Source organism: Alligator sinensis, unplaced genomic scaffold (genome assembly GCF_000455745.1).
Source record: "Alligator sinensis unplaced genomic scaffold, ASM45574v1 scaffold696_1, whole genome shotgun sequence".
Lineage (NCBI taxonomy): Eukaryota > Metazoa > Chordata > Crocodylia > Alligatoridae > Alligator > Alligator sinensis.
The window spans coordinates 71,411-86,968 of NW_005843186.1; the positions used below are offsets into that span (position 1 = coordinate 71,411).

A 15,558-nucleotide genomic window follows, 5' to 3' on the forward strand; every position below is an offset into this window, starting at 1 on the left:
CCCACCAGCCCCCGGCCTGGGGCAGGTAGTGCCAAGGTTTCAGTGGCTACCTATCTCACTGAGGATGTGGAGCCACTGGACTGCAACGCCTTGGCCTACTGGGCAAACCGCAGCCAGATGTGGCAGGATCTGGCCACAGTTGCCTGGCAACAGCTGTCCACCAACCAGTGTTCCAAGTGAGGGGATGTTCAGTATTACTGGGGATGTTGTGACACCCCACTGCACTTGCTTGGATCCTGTTTTGGTAGAGAAGCTGGTGTTCCTAAAGGTGAACCTCCCGCTGCTGGGGTTCCCCTAGCTTCACCTGCAGATGGACTGAGTGCCACCCTCACTCTGTCTGCACCAATTTCCTTTCTTGAGTTTTTTAAAAGCCGAGTAATGCCCCACTGTCAGCTTGAGGGGGCACTAACTGTATCACCAGCCAGCAGGAGAAGAACATGCCCCTGCTGAGCTCATTCCCCTGCCAGGATGAACTTGGAGGTATGGGATTGGGGCTATGGGGAAGGAGGAGGCCCCAGGTCCTGGGCACGACCATTAAAACTGCAGCCTACCAAGGTAGGGAGGCCTGGTGGGACTGCTGGTGGCGCAGCAGCCCCATAAATGTCAGGACCAATGATCCCCTGGTAAAAGGTGGGTAGGAGGCACCATAACCTCCAGCTAACACACGCACGCACAGAGTCCTGGCTGGGAATGCCCAGACCCGTCAAGTCTTTGACAGGCCTGACGCTTGCTGGTTGCAGTGCAATTGTGAGGTTCCCGGTGAACTCAGCTTAGCTGCCCGGGATGCCAGCTTTAGGGTTGAAAACCCCTTTGTCGAGCTGAGGAAGTACCTGCGGTTGGTCCTGGATGAAAGGAATAGTAAAGAAGCCAGAGGCTGGCCTGGCCCGCAATGCAGGCAAGAAAGCCAGTCTGTGAAAATGGAAATGGAGGCGTCAGGGGTTGAGGGACAGGCTGGGGTAGGATGGTAGGGTGGAAAGGGGGATGTAGCAGTGCAGGTAAAAGTGCAGAGGTGCCTGTGGTGTCAGATGTCTGGCAGGTTGCAGTGTGCCAGAATGCCACTGTGTATATTGAGTCCATGAGTTTCTGTACATATTACCTAGGAGGCTGATGAAGTGCAGTTCATAGGCCCAGCTCTGAAAAGTGGTTTGCATTGTAATTTGTTCCCTCTCAGGATCAGGCCTGAGAGACTGGAGGCAGAGTGTTTTTTTAGTGAGGAATGTGCCCCCACAGGTAGTTTGATTTTGTTGTCTTTGATAGATTCTGGTGTGCAGTTTGTGGGGGTACTGGAGATAGTCGGCAGGTTTTGTGTTTTGAGCTGTAGGAAGTTGGCTTCAGTCCTGGTGATGAGATTAGGTGCTTGTTTGAATGTACAAACCACTTTTCAGAGCTGCGCCTATGGGGCCTGTGTGCCCCAAGACAGACAGTTGCCCAAGCACCCACCTACATCACGAGTTTTACCTGTCAGCAGCTTGAGGTGCAGTTCCCCAAACCTCTGCACCTATCTTCTTGAAACTTGGCACGCTTCGTGGCCTCACCAGGGGCTACTACCCCTGTAAGTTTCACCCAAATGGGAGGCAGAACAACAAAGTTATAGATATTTAATTGATCCCCCATTATAGCCTACGGCCAGATCTCTGAGGCGGCTCCAAAGCTTCGGAGTTGCTTCAGCCGGATCGAAGCGGCAAACTGATCCAGAGCTCCGGATTGGATCGCTGACATCTGAAGCAGCCGGATCTGAAGCCAGATTGAATACCTACCTACTCACACAGGCCTACTGCATAGTACCAGTAGGTACTGCATAATCATTTAGTACTGGCTAAAGCAGTTCTAGAGGTGCACCAATATATTAGTCGCATATTGGATGGGGCACTGATAACAGGAAAATTAACATTATTGGCAACCGCCTTGCTTTGGCTGATAATGTCACCAATAAATGCCGCATGCATATGCATATGCACAGCTGCGGCACGCACACAGCCAAGAATGAAGCCTAGGAGCTTTAAGAGCAGCATCCTGCTGGCAAGTCTGTGGAGGAAAGGGGCGTGGGGTGTGCCGATTGAGGCCCCCACAGTGAGAGAGGAAGAGGGGTAGGGGCTGCCCAGCCATGGCGGTTAATAGGACCCCAGGGCTGGGAGCAGGACAGAGCCACAGGCAGCTTGTCCCAGGGGGGTGAGGAGGTGGGCAACTCCCTGCCACTGCATGCACCTCTGGGAGAGGAATGGGGGGCACGTGCCGCCCTGAATTTGTGCAAGCAACAAGAGTGGGCTGCAGCCTCAGGACCGGTGGCGGTGCTGGGAGGGGTGGCTATGGGGTGGAGAGGGCTACAGGGAATTTTGGGGTGGCTATCACCCCCCCAAGTTCCTCCCCCACCCCAGCACCACCCCTACTCATGACACAAGGGCTTGGGGGGGCGGCTATAGCCACCCCTCCTAGCACTGCTACCACTGCCCGCCCCACACAGCTGAGCTGTGCCTACCCCCAGCCCAGACCCTTGCTGGGAAGAGGCTGGCACAGCCCCTGGCCCCAAGCCCACAGGCAACACAATGTCACCCATGCACAGATCTGGGGGGGCACATGCCCCCCATGCCTCACCCAGGGGTGTGCTCAGTGATGGAGAGCCACCCCGCACACCCCATGGATGAGCTGCCTGCGGCTGCATCCCACTCCCAGCCCCAGGGTCGCATTCATTGACCTGGATAGGCAGCACCTGCTCCTGCCCCACTCCCTCCCTTGCTGTGGGGGCCTTCATCTGCCCGCTGCCCCCCCCCCCCCACACACACCTTCCTCCCCACAGACTTACTGGCAAGAGGCTGCTCTCCAAGCTGCATTCCTGTAAATCATCTAATGGATCAATATCGGCCAATATAGCTAGTTAATAATCAGCTATTGGTATCACCAAGAAAATCTTTTGTGGTGCATCCTAGGAAGTACTAAATGACTGCACAGTACCAAATGCTCAGTCAGGGGCACATGTACGTATGTATTGTATGCGTCTTGCTTATATTCAAAGTTAGTCTGATATTTCTGTTATATGGTGTCAGATGTTTATGATTTGGAAAATAGTAGGGCTTATAAGGAATTTGAGTGGAAAGTGATTTTTGACATAGCAGGGTAAGAGTGCTGAATAAATTCTCTTGATCCTTAGTGTGCACATGCCATTGAAACATTTTGCATGGATTAGTGCTAGGTACCTTTTCACCCCTTGGGCTGCATGGGCAGTGCCTGATCAGGCCATGCAGTGCTTGGATATTTGGCAGTAAGGGTGGAGTGTCTGTGTTAATTGTCACTGCTCTCCTGCAGCCAAACTTACTGATCTGTAGGGAACCCTGTGGGCTGGATGCCATGGCTCTGCAGGCTGGATTTGGTCAGTGGGCTGGGAGTTGAACACTCCAGGATTAGAGGAAAACTAACTTATGAAAATAGCTTTGACATGTCTATCGTAAACTACCAACAATGGGATTTACTTCTTTGTCTTTCAGGAAGTTAGCCATGATACAAGGAGATTTCGTTTTGCCCTTCCAACTCGAGAGCACATTCTGGGTCTCCCTATAGGTACGTATTCACATTGGTAGCCTGGCTTTTCTTCATCATGAATCAGCAAATTTGTTAATTATTCTGACTGCAGAATTTTAAGTGGTCTCTTAAGAACTACTTTAAAGAACACATTCAATTTTACTAATATTATAATTTCCCCTAAAATGTCATGAATATATTTCAGTTGACAAAAAATATTTTTGTGTGTGGAATTGCTAAACTTTATGGTTTAAATATTGCTGCTAGTTTTGCCTGAGCAAATAACTCTAAGACCAAACCATTGGCTGTTTCTTTTAAGAGAAAAAATTGATAATACAAGTTGCATATATTTTTGGTGCAGTGCTGTTTGTTTCCAAACAACGTACATGCTACTTCCTTGACCACTGTAGGAAAAAAAGCCAATATTCATTGCTCAGTCTTCAAGCCTGCCTTACCAACAGACACTGGGCATTTTTATACATGTTCCTGATGCGGTGCCAGGTGCTTTTAATTAGCAAGCCATGCTAATTAAAAGCACCCATGTGTCACATGTATCCACAGCATGCCTCCTTGCTGAGAAAATGGTGGCAGTGCCCTTTGAACTGAAGCACATCAAATGTGTTTTAATTCAAAGCACACCACTGTTATTTTCTCAACGGAGGCACGCTGCCCTGTTGATGCACATGACGTGCAAGGTTGCCAGTGTGTCAATTTACATGCTCCAGCAGACTTGATTTGTCAATTTTGGTCTGACTTACTGGATTTCCAGCGTGTCAGAACAGGCTCCCTGCATGTATGTAAGTGCCTATTGTTCCTAGGAAGTTTTGTTTCCCTCTGCTTTCAAAGCAGCACTCAGCTGCTTCTCTTGCTTTCTCCTATAAGGTAGTTTGTCAGATAGTCCTCTACCCCTCCCGCCCCCTGCATTTATAACTGGTCAGGGGGAAAACTGTTCTTGGGGCATATCTATGTGGGAGACTTATAGCAGGCAGCAGCACTCTCTCAGGGGTACTCTATTCGAGCTATCCCTTAAATCCAAAGTAGTGTAGAATGGTAGCGCAGCACTAGAGTTTGGCTGATTAGCGCAGCTGAGGCAGTGGCAACTAGCCTGTCTGCAGCAGAGGGAAACAGAACACAGCTATACTGTTTCTGGCTCAGGAGATGGCTCTTGCAAAGCAGCATGGCCCATCTCAGGACACAGCTGTTTGACACATGCAAATCACAGCCCCTTAGGTTTTAATCTCAATTTCTTGCACAGGGTTTGCTATGCAGCCTACATACAGCCTTACACAGCTTCTGTTGTTTCCAGAAATCTTGGCAGATAACAGTGCATTTGATTGCCTTTCTGTTTAGCCTAAAGGAAAGATACTTATCGTAAGTATCTGCTTTAACCAGGCCTGTGATAGGTTGCTGTCAGGCATGTCTACTCTATAGGCATTCAAACCTTTTCAGCATGAGTATACATTTTATCCATTACTCTCTCTCCATGTGCACCCACACACATGTACACTGGGTTTTTGTATATTGCCATTACATGAAACTACAGCTGTGTCCTTGTATAAATCTTTTATGTAGCTGTATTACTTTGTAATGTCACTCAGCACACATGCTTAGTTAAGTGGATACTTTCCATGGTCAGTTTGTCATGGTTTTCAGCCAAGATTGTCATAAAGGACAAGAGCAAATCAATACTCTACTTCAGTGTGTTGCCCAAAATGGCTGGGGCTTGTTAACAAAATGGTGTGGGGAATAGAGGAGGTGTTACAGTAGAACAAAAGGGTGATGAAGGTCACCCTTCACAGCTGTGACACTCATGTGAGATAGACAGTCTTGGCCCAATACTTGGTTCTGATTTTTTACAAATTGGGAGGACTTACTTTTTCTGTAGAGTTCTAAGGGAAGAGGGCCTGTGAGGCTATGAAAAGGATTTTCTCAGGATCTGCTGTCCTACCTGTGGAGAAAGGTGAAACTCAGAGAAGAATTGCCCCTTCCCTCTGGAAGACCTACTGTCAGAGAGGAATAGATACCTCCTGAATGACTTACCCTGACAATGATTTTATCTGGCAGGATTTGCTTTCTGCAATCTACAGCTGTAGCTAGTTAAGTGAACTTACTGCAAAACTTGTCTTGGAAGAGAGGGGAGGTAATTTGATATGATGTTCCTTGACAAAAAATGAAACAACTTGATATATAAGTTCTCTCGTGTGCATATACTGCCTCATTCCTTGACTGACTCAGTAGAAAAGTACTTTGAGTATAATGTCAGAAATACTTTAACTCCCTCGCATTCTGGTGGTGCTACATATTCCCATGCAGCTTTAATGTAGGGTTGCATTCCAAGTCGCTACAAATTCAGGAAAACACCAATATCTCATCCACACACATTTTACCATCTGGATTCAACTTCATCCTAGCTTGGCATACAAACTCGTGTACCATTAGAGATCAGCAGCTGGCAGAATTGGACCCTTTCATCCAACCTATCTTTATAGAGCTGAAATAAGCCAAAATAGTCATTTAAAGCTAAAGCATTAATAAAGTGAAGGTGTCTTATCCTTCAGATACAGTGAAAATGTCTAGGAAGTCTGCTTTCTTCCCCCCCCCCATTCCCTAGCCATAACGTTCCAGGTATTAAAACCTTAGGAAGAAATTTAGGGGAGTGGGGGGAAAAAACCCAAACTTTTACTAAATTGACTGAGAAAAATTAGATTTTTTGCCCAAAGGAAAGGGTTTGTTAGCCCACAAAGGGTTAAAACTTGAAGGGTGAAGTCAGGGCTTTAGGAAATAAAATTAAAATCCTGTTTTAAATGTAAACCTCAATGCAACTTGAAGCATGGACCTCCTGCTTCCATCAACTGCTTCCCCAAGCATCTTCACAATAGTACTTTCAGATATAAACTGTTTGTTATGGACTGATGATGAAGTGCTAATGATGTGTCTAAAAGAGTTGTTCTTGTGTATCTTTTTTGCACATCTGTATTGGTGGAATATATTAATACCCTCCATAAAATCTAACTTAGTTATGGCTGTTATAGTAAATAACAAATCTCTGCTGTCCCTCACTCCCTGAAAAGGAGGATAAAGCAGCTGTAAAAGCTGAACCACCATCTGTACCTGCTTGACTTTATGTATGCTGGAGGAGGAAATATGGCAAAGTGATATGGAAGTACCAGATGGTAAGGGAAAAATTGCTGCCCCTGGAACAAAGGGGTAAAGGAACTTTATCGCCTTGCTTGTAGTTCTACCATGTCATGCTATGGACTGTCTCAAATGGCCCCTCAAAAGTAAACTATTCACCCCCTCCCCCTTCTGCATTTAGGACAGCACATCTACTTGTCTACTCGGATTGATGGGAATCTGGTCATCAGACCCTACACACCTGTGTCCAGTGATGATGACAAAGGCTTTGTGGATCTTGTTGTGAAGGTAAGGCTATTAGTGTGCTGTACCTGGCTACTTTGTGCCCTTAGGGTTAAAGTAGAAAATATGATCTTATAAAAAGGTGTGCGTGTGAAGTTGGACATTATAATCGTATCGGAGCTTGTTAGATTCCATTCAGTCCCAACACACTGATCCATTGTAAGTAGTGGTTGAGGAAAAAGTGACTTTTGGTTAATACAGAGGTATTAATACAACTTCTGTGCAAGTTCCCAGAGTTTATTACTAAAAGACACCCAATCTGTAGAAGTTCACACAGTTCTTTAGCATTTAAGAAGCTTTCAGACTTGTTGGATCTTCTCTGGTCTTATTCATGAATAATATAGTACCATAAGCATGAATGTAGGGGGATTATTAAGTATGGAATCTGATAAGATAGGATGCCCAGCACCACACAACCATTCTCGCTGGCTCAGTAGTGAGTTTAGATCTGCTGAAGTTCTGAATCTTTGTCTCTTGGCAGTTAAGCTGAGTTATTCAGGAAAGCTTTCTAAAGCTGCTAGAACTTATTTTTAAACTCTTGCACTCTTTTTGTAGTTCTTCTTCCAAGTTGTTTCACTTTCCGAGTAAGATTTTTTTTTTTTTTATAAATTCAATGCTCTTCTGTTAGCCATTTCCCTTTTGTGGGCAGCTGTCACAGGCCAGCTGGGCACTGTGAGTGTATCAATTTTATCACAGGCCAACTGGGCTGTTTGATTCAGTTTCAGATCGAGGAGGCAAAAGTTGGGAGTGGAATAAAGGCAAATTTATTATAGCTTACACACACACAACAGTTAACAGAAAGATAAATGCGATTAAGCAGATAAGGCAGTATAAAAGAGCTAATAGTAAAATAATAACAACAGATAGATAGATAAATCTGTCACAGGCCAACTGGGCACTGTGAGGGTATTAGCCACACTGGGCTGTTCAAAACAACAAATAGACAGACATGGGTTGGCAACTTATCAATAGTCCCTCAATGCCAGGTGCACACCAAGTGATTCCAGTGAAGTCAGGAGTCCCTGATGATCGATGCTGTCAGAGGGATTACTGGGGAAGGTCCCTTGCTCAGGATCCGATCCTCACTCACACCGGGAGTCTGGGGTCCGGGCATGGGACAGAAATGACCATTCTGTTCCCTCCTTCCTACTGGTCATCTGATGCATGTGTTTTTTATACCTAGTCTTATGCTAATCTGTTGGCCTCAGGGCCACTCACAGTATTGCCCTATAGCTGTTACCCTATGGGATGGAAAGGTGTTAAAATTATCATAAAAGGTTACTACCCAGACTCAGGTTTATCCAATAAGCAAATTATGATGCAGCACCTTTAGGTTTGAAATTGACATCGCTCCGCCTAAATCCCAACCCTTTTTAGGCTTCAGTTGAATATGCTTTCTTGGGATACGCTTTCCAGGAATGTGTTTGGGTGTGCCTAGCAGTTAGATCCAGTTTTTATCGCTAAAGCTGAACCCTGAGCAAAAAGCCATTAGGCCAGCTAATCTCACAGCTACAGCTTTACCTCTGGGGCCCAGTCAGTTCCATGAACAGTTAATTTATCAGTTTGGTTAAACTTATGACAGACAAGTTACATTTGCAGTTTACAAACTTACAAGCTTATATTAACTAATATTACCTATTTAGGCAAAATACCAAATGCCTCCGAGAAGCGCGTATTATTGCTTATTAACCCCTCTGATTCTGGCTATCACAGGCAGCTCTGTGGGTTTTTACTATTTCCACATGGGAAAGTTTCACCATTTACCAAAGCAAGTCCCTCTAGCCCTGGACACCTGCACCAACACAAGAGGAGCTCATCTTGGTTCAGTTTAAACCCTTTTTCTTACCTTAATTTTTGGGGTAACTAACTGGTAAAACTTGAATGCATCAGTCTGGTGTATTCCTTTAGCATTCCGTCTTAAGTAATACATTGTCTTGACTGAGGAGTTTAGGCATGCCATGTTTTCTGTTGTATTATGGAAGCTTGTTTTTAGCTTTGTTCCTCCTGTTTACCCGTAACTCTAACTCAACCCAACTCTTCCCTTCAATCCTTTTTCTTTTACAGATTTACTTTAGAGGGGTCCATCCAAAGTTCCCTGATGGAGGAAAGATGTCTCAGTACTTAGACAGCCTCAAAATAGGAGATACCATTGACTTTAGGGGACCCAGTGGCTTACTTGTCTACCAAGGAAAAGGCAAGACTGAGTTTGAAATACTGTATCCAGAGTACAAGGCACAGACATTTTTATAAAACTGATAAATGTTCACTCTGCTGTGAGATTAAAGCCTCATTTCAGCCCAAGAACTGTACTGCTTTAAGTATGTTGGTATAACATGAGTAGTCTATCCCATAGGAGATGGGGAGCCTACGATATATTCAACTTATGAAGACCAGACCTTTTCTTTTTTTGGCATAAGTGTCTTTCTAGATTTTTCTTTAGTGAAATAAACTATGCCCACAGAAAAAAAATGGATGCCAGTATAATTATATCTAAAATGGGGCTTTTTCTGATATAAAAACATGATGCCCGATGGACATTTTGTTTGTATAGCATGGACTTTGCCTGAGTATAGGTACCTTTTTTATATCACTGTAATTATGTTGGTTTATCCCACTACAATGTCAACAGAAAATTCCAATCTCAAACCAGCAGTTCTGTCACTATGAAAATGGTGTGTGTAGACTAGGCTGAAGAAAATCCCACTTCAGTTTCTGGCCGTTACACACACAGTCCCATCTGCAACACAGAAACAAAAGAGTTAAATCTTACTTCCTTTAGCCAGGCTGCTGTGATGCAGGGTATACAATAGAAATAAAGAAATGGGCTTAACCTAAGCTAGTTCTGATCCCTAGGATAAAAAGTACAGTTGTTTGTAGCCTCTGTGTGTAGCCCACAACTGCCATGACACATCACAATGGTTAAAGGGAATTGGCAGGAAATTAACTCTATCTTTAAAAAAAAAAAAAAAAAAAAAAAACACACAGCGAAGAGAAAACCATAAATGTGTAAGCTTTTCTCTACATCTGATCCTTATGCCATTCAGCAATATCCTCAAAAGTCAGGTCCATGTAGTAATTGGTATGGCCTGTGTTTCTTTTTAAGTTTTTTTGTGCATGTTAAATAGTGTTCACATTCTGTATGAGCCGTTTCTCTCCTTGAACAATTGAGATTTCTCATGAAAACAATCTTTATGTACAGAAAAAGCAGTAGATTGTCCTTTTTTAGAGAGCTTATATTCTCTTTGTGCAAACAATTTCTGGCACCAAGGCTTTTTGATCCTTGGTTGGACATTACTCAAATGTAAATAGGTTCAATGCAAAATAAAGGGTTAATAGTCCCATTTAGTTATGAGACATTAGTATCCCTTGTTTTGTCTCTGCAAAGTGGTATCTATTAATTATTTTCAACATGTTTTCTTTACAGCAGTTTTTTTGAGAGAGAGGAGTTTATATAGCCCTATTTTACAGATGGGGAAAATTGAGGCAGAGGTTAAGTGACATGCTCCAGGCCTGGGAACAAATCAGTGAAAATCGGAATTAGATCCAAGGACTGAGAATCACAAGACCTGTGTGTTTTAAATTTGTTTCACAGCCTCCCTCAGTTATTTCACCTCATGTTCATTCTCTCTCTCTCTCTCTCTTTCTTTTCCAGGCAAGTTTGCTATTCGTCCTGACAAGAAATCTGAACCTGTTACAAGAACAGTGAAATATGTTGGAATGATTGCAGGTGGAACTGGTATGTAAGAATGCATTTTCATTCTGTCATTCGCAAACAGAGGTGACCGTCTGTGTGGTGTGTGTGTGTGGGTTTTTTTAATTGCATTCCTCTTTCAGGGATAACACCCATGCTACAACTTATACGAGCCATCATGAAGGATAAAGATGATCCCACTGTTTGCAATCTTCTGTTTGCTAATCAGGTAACTCTTGCCCTTGTTATTGCAAGGTGTGAATGTTTTCCTTTAAAATAAAAATTTCCCAAGGACACGCACAGTGCACCCATACCACTCAGAACTATAAAACCCTAACCCCAAATTAAGCATTTAATAGTAGTCATATTGCACTTGAGCCCCATGCTCAAATTGTGACTTTTCAAAGCTGCTGCATTGTGCCGTGAGACAATGCTACCTGTACTCTTACAAAACTTAAAAGGTTGACAGTGTGAGTCTTAAGTTTTTAATGATCGTTTTATTGAAAAAAAATTGTGCACACAGGTTAAATTAGCAACTGTTATTCGATATGAGCATATTTACTTGTAATAGTTGCTATTTGAAAAAGAATGGCACTTGGAAAAAAAGTTGCTAGACACTAGGTTTGTTTCATTAAAAAAAGTCGATAATCAGCTTTTCATAGTTTACCACTGATCTTTTTGTTTAATACAAAATTATTATTGTGCTGAGTATTATTTACAGGAAGAACTATTTTCACTTTGTTAAACACATAAGCAAATCTAGCTCAATTTTGAATATTTTGCAGAAAGAACCTTTTACCACTGGCAATTTTAAGTAAAATGTTATTTTGGTATGTTCACAATATATATAAAAATTGTAAAAAGGTGATGCTTTGCTACAACCTCCTACTATTTTAATTTTTGGACATAAGCCATAAAATATACCAAAATAGTAAAAGCAAAGTTGATTGCTATATATAACTTATCTATTTTTTTTTTTTTTTTACCACAGTTGGTGATTTTGTTTTACAGTATATTGGTTTGAAAGCAATGTCATCAACAAATCAAGTTTTTTTTTATCCTGCAGTAATATTTTTTGTTTACCTTTGTTAAACAGCCTTTTCTGCTTTATATATGGTCAATCTCAAAAGTTGGTATTTTAATAAATTTTACATAGAATGTCTTAAACATATCAACTATGTGTAAAACGTATACGGTTGATATTATGGTAATGTACATAAATACACAAATATTAATATTTTAAATAATGGTATTTTTGAACAATAAACTAATATATTTTGATTATATAGTCATTGTTTTGCTTCTAAAAATTTAAGTATCACCAGAGATCAAAATTATCAAAGACCTGAGACTGATTGATTTAAATCTACTTTTTCGTTAATACTTCACTTACTTTAAAAGCTGCATTTTCATGATTTAATATAAACATTAAATACAGCATTGCAACTAAATGCCTTAAATTGGCTGCCAGTGAGACTATGGTATAATTGTATATTTGAGCAACTATGTAACTTCAGTACTTTCAAAATCTTTCTAAGTATATGGTTTTTAGTAAGTCTAGAAATGGAATAATGTTGCTCATTTACTGCTTGCTTATATGTCAGCAGCAGCAGCATTAGAATGGTAACTGGAATCTTTGTACATAAACCTACAAAAAGCATATAACATATGTTGTTTTTTAAATAAAACAAACTTGTGTTGTCTTTGGGTATATGCTTTGACCTAAGTTTGTTTCATATTTACAATCGGATCACTTACTGAAAAGAGGCTTAACCAAAAAAGTAGTTAATTCTCATGGTAATCTGAAATAATTTTCAGACATGCCAAAGTTTCAGTCACTAACAAGTTTCTAGGACTTGGTCTCAATTTCAAGTGTCTTTAGCCTAAATAATGTAGACATCTGTCTGCCTTTCAAACCAGTTGCTCTCATCCTGTCTCCCTGTTATTAAAATTCATGCTGAATTTCTGTGCACCATCAATTCGGCACACTTTTTTTTAATATTTGAAAAGATTACTATCATTTTAGGTTTGTGGGAAAAAAGATCAAAATCTCCAACCTTTTGTTTAAAAATATAGTAGCTTCAGCAGAGTTTTAGACAAAGGGACAGCATTTTCCCAATTTGTGTGACAGGCAAGTAACTGATCATCATACTATAATACAGAATTGTTTGTCTGCCATTTCCTCTAAGATGTTCTTTATCTTCTCTGTTTCAGATTCTATCCCCAACTAAATGTGTGTTCAGGGTTATAAATGTGTCCTGTATTATCTCTAACCTAATTTACCTCCTCCCTTGTTTTGCTTATTTACGGCCTTACTGAATTGTTTTCATGTCCTCCTTGGAGTTTAACATACCTACATTTAATAATTACTTCTGTGGCTAATGTACTGTTTGTGACTTCTGCCTCACTAAAATGGCTTTCATTTAGATGTCTGTTTCAAGTCAGTCAGATCCAGAAATAGCATTCTTGTAATGGATGCTCTTTCATGTTTGTCAGACTCAGAAATAGGTGCCATTTCAACAGCAGGTGCTGGCACATTCTGTCCACCTCTGCATTCCCAAATATTTCTTTTTCTCTGGTGTCAAATCACTTTGGCTAGAGTATCAATGTCTTTTATGCTTGCTCTCCTGTAGCACTGCTGCTGCTGTGGGAATAAGATGTGTTGGCTTTGGTTAATGGATTTGTATTAGAGAAGATTAGGGATCATCAAATATGTAGAGCAGAGCTCTGAGCTGTAGGGGGAGGCATTTTCTAGGTTTTATTATGAAAGTTGAGTTAGTTGCTACTGAAGATGCTGAAAGAGCTTTTCACTTTATGTAGTAATATGACTGATAACCCATTACAGTGCAGTCTGGTTAAAGATCAGGCACATTTTTATTCTGTCCCTTTAAAGGGAAGCTCAGTGTTGTGGAAGTGACAAGACCAGGAATAACAATTGCATTAAATCTTGTTTCTATCTTCCATGTTTAAAACTGAAGTGATATTGAGGTAGGGTGACCCCTGCTGCCCCATGCTGGGTGGGGGGGAGCTCTACCAATGAGCCACCAAAGGCCCTGACTGCTGCTGTAGCAGCGAGTGTGGGGCATTTTTTTAAAGTGCCAGGACGCTGGGGCTGGGCGGGGAAGCCATTGACTGGGCTGGTAGAGCGGGCAGGGGATTGGGGGGGGGGGCTCATGGCAGAGCCCCCCCACGCAGTAGGGGGCAGCGGGGATCCCCCCCCGTGCCTGGCAGCAGCTGGTGAGTGCGGGGCTTTGGGGGAAAAAAAGCGTGCCGGGATGCTGGGGTCAGGCAGGGCACGCATTGACAAGGCAGGCACCGACAGGGCTGGGAGAGCAGGCGGGGGTTGGAGTGCTCAGGGTGCCTGGTGGGGGTTCCCTCCATGGTCCCCTCCCCCCTCCTTCAGCCCTTCCCCGCCCCCTACTTACAAGCAGGAGTCGGGGTCCAGCTCCCTGAGGCCGCAAGCAGGGACTGCCTGAATCTCCTCTGAATTTTCAGATCAATTCGGACCTTTTTATTGGTCTCCCGATTCAGTTCAGAGATTCGGCCGCTGAATCAGGCCAAATCTCCTCTGAATCGAATCGGCAACCAAAGCTTCACACAGCCCTAGTGCCCACCCTCCCAAGTCAGTGGCACTGCTGGAGGCAGAAGCATGGGGTGCAGTTCAGTGGGGAGACAGAGCCTGTCTGGCATACCATACTGCTCCACCCCCCCACCCCCACTGTGGACTGCACCCTGCATCCCTAGGACTTCTGTTTCAAGTTTCACCAACCAGCTGGGACCAGCCCACAAAACACAGGACCGTCCCAGCCAAACTGTGGCATATGGCCACCTTATAGTACGAGATCTCAGAGGTTTAATTTGATAACGTTAGAGTCCAGTTGAAGATCTTTGTAGAAATGTAACATAAAAAACTTTCTTTTTGCAGACTGAAAAGGATATCCTGTTGCGCCCAGAACTAGAGGAAGTCCGGGTTGAATATCCGGACCGTTTTAACCTTTGGTACACATTGGATAGAGCACCAGAGAGTAAGAATTTACATGTTCCCTTTCTTCTTAGCTTCAAATCAGTAGTAGCTCAATCTACCTTTTAATGTCACTGGCTGCATTCTGAGCTGTGCACGAGTTTGTATTATGTGAAGAAAGCTGTTTTTCACTAATACCTCCAAAGCTATGCTACTCTGTTTAGGTAAAAGCTAGCGTGCATTTACGTGAGTATATGTGGCTACTTTTTCCACCTTTTGACATGTTCAACGTTGACAGTAAATATGAACTTGCATGGACAAAACTGATTATAATAAGGACCATTGGGAGGATTTTAGTTTCAATAACTTATTAAAGCAAGAATCAGTTAGAAGATACCAGTAACTGAGGGAAAACAAAGCCAATTGCACCTTCATGTTTACATTAGCAGTTTGCATGCTGAGTACAAATGGCAGGTTAAGGAATGCTCTCTTCTGACAATGTTTCCTACTCTGGTAGTTATATACAGGCAGTCCTTGGACTTACGACACAATTGGTTCCTGAAAACTACAACTTAAGTTGAAACATTGTAACTTGGAACCAATTTCCCCATAGGAAACAATGTTGTAAATGGGGGGCTGGTTCCTTAACCAAGGCCCAATACCCTATTTTCACCAGAAATACCCCAGAATTTTGTACTCAGTCAATTATAGATGAGTAATATAGCTATATTAATGTTTTTATATTGTAAATAGCAATGATACTGATTTGGAAGGACTTCTTTGAGGTGACTGCTGGACTTTTTGAAGTGTTCTTGGCTGGAGTCTTGTCAGGAGTCTTGGCTGAAGATTATCTGCTTTCTTAAAAAAAATGTCCAAGGAAGTTTGGACAGATGTTCTCCAGGGAGATAGGCAATGCAGCAAACTTGTTTGCTGGCGTGGCGTGGTGTTGGATCAAGTTTTGTAAAGTCAAAACTGG

The 15,558-nt window shown here is 42.7% G+C and overlaps 1 protein-coding gene across 2 annotated transcripts in view; it reads left to right on the top strand.

Annotated features, from left to right (window-relative positions):
- The window catches only part of LOC102381202 (NADH-cytochrome b5 reductase 3), a 30,694-nt gene that overhangs the window by 12,417 nt on the left and 2,719 nt on the right, over window positions 1–15,558 (top strand). For both annotated transcript variants that reach the window (XM_006037882.3, XM_025194365.1), the window contains 6 exons: window positions 3,480–3,552; window positions 6,830–6,936; window positions 8,995–9,124; window positions 10,583–10,666; window positions 10,765–10,850; window positions 14,547–14,646. In XM_006037882.3, the coding sequence (XP_006037944.1) occupies window positions 3,480–3,552; window positions 6,830–6,936; window positions 8,995–9,124; window positions 10,583–10,666; window positions 10,765–10,850; window positions 14,547–14,646 (580 nt within the window). The remainder of the gene's footprint in view (window positions 1–3,479; window positions 3,553–6,829; window positions 6,937–8,994; window positions 9,125–10,582; window positions 10,667–10,764; window positions 10,851–14,546; window positions 14,647–15,558) is intronic.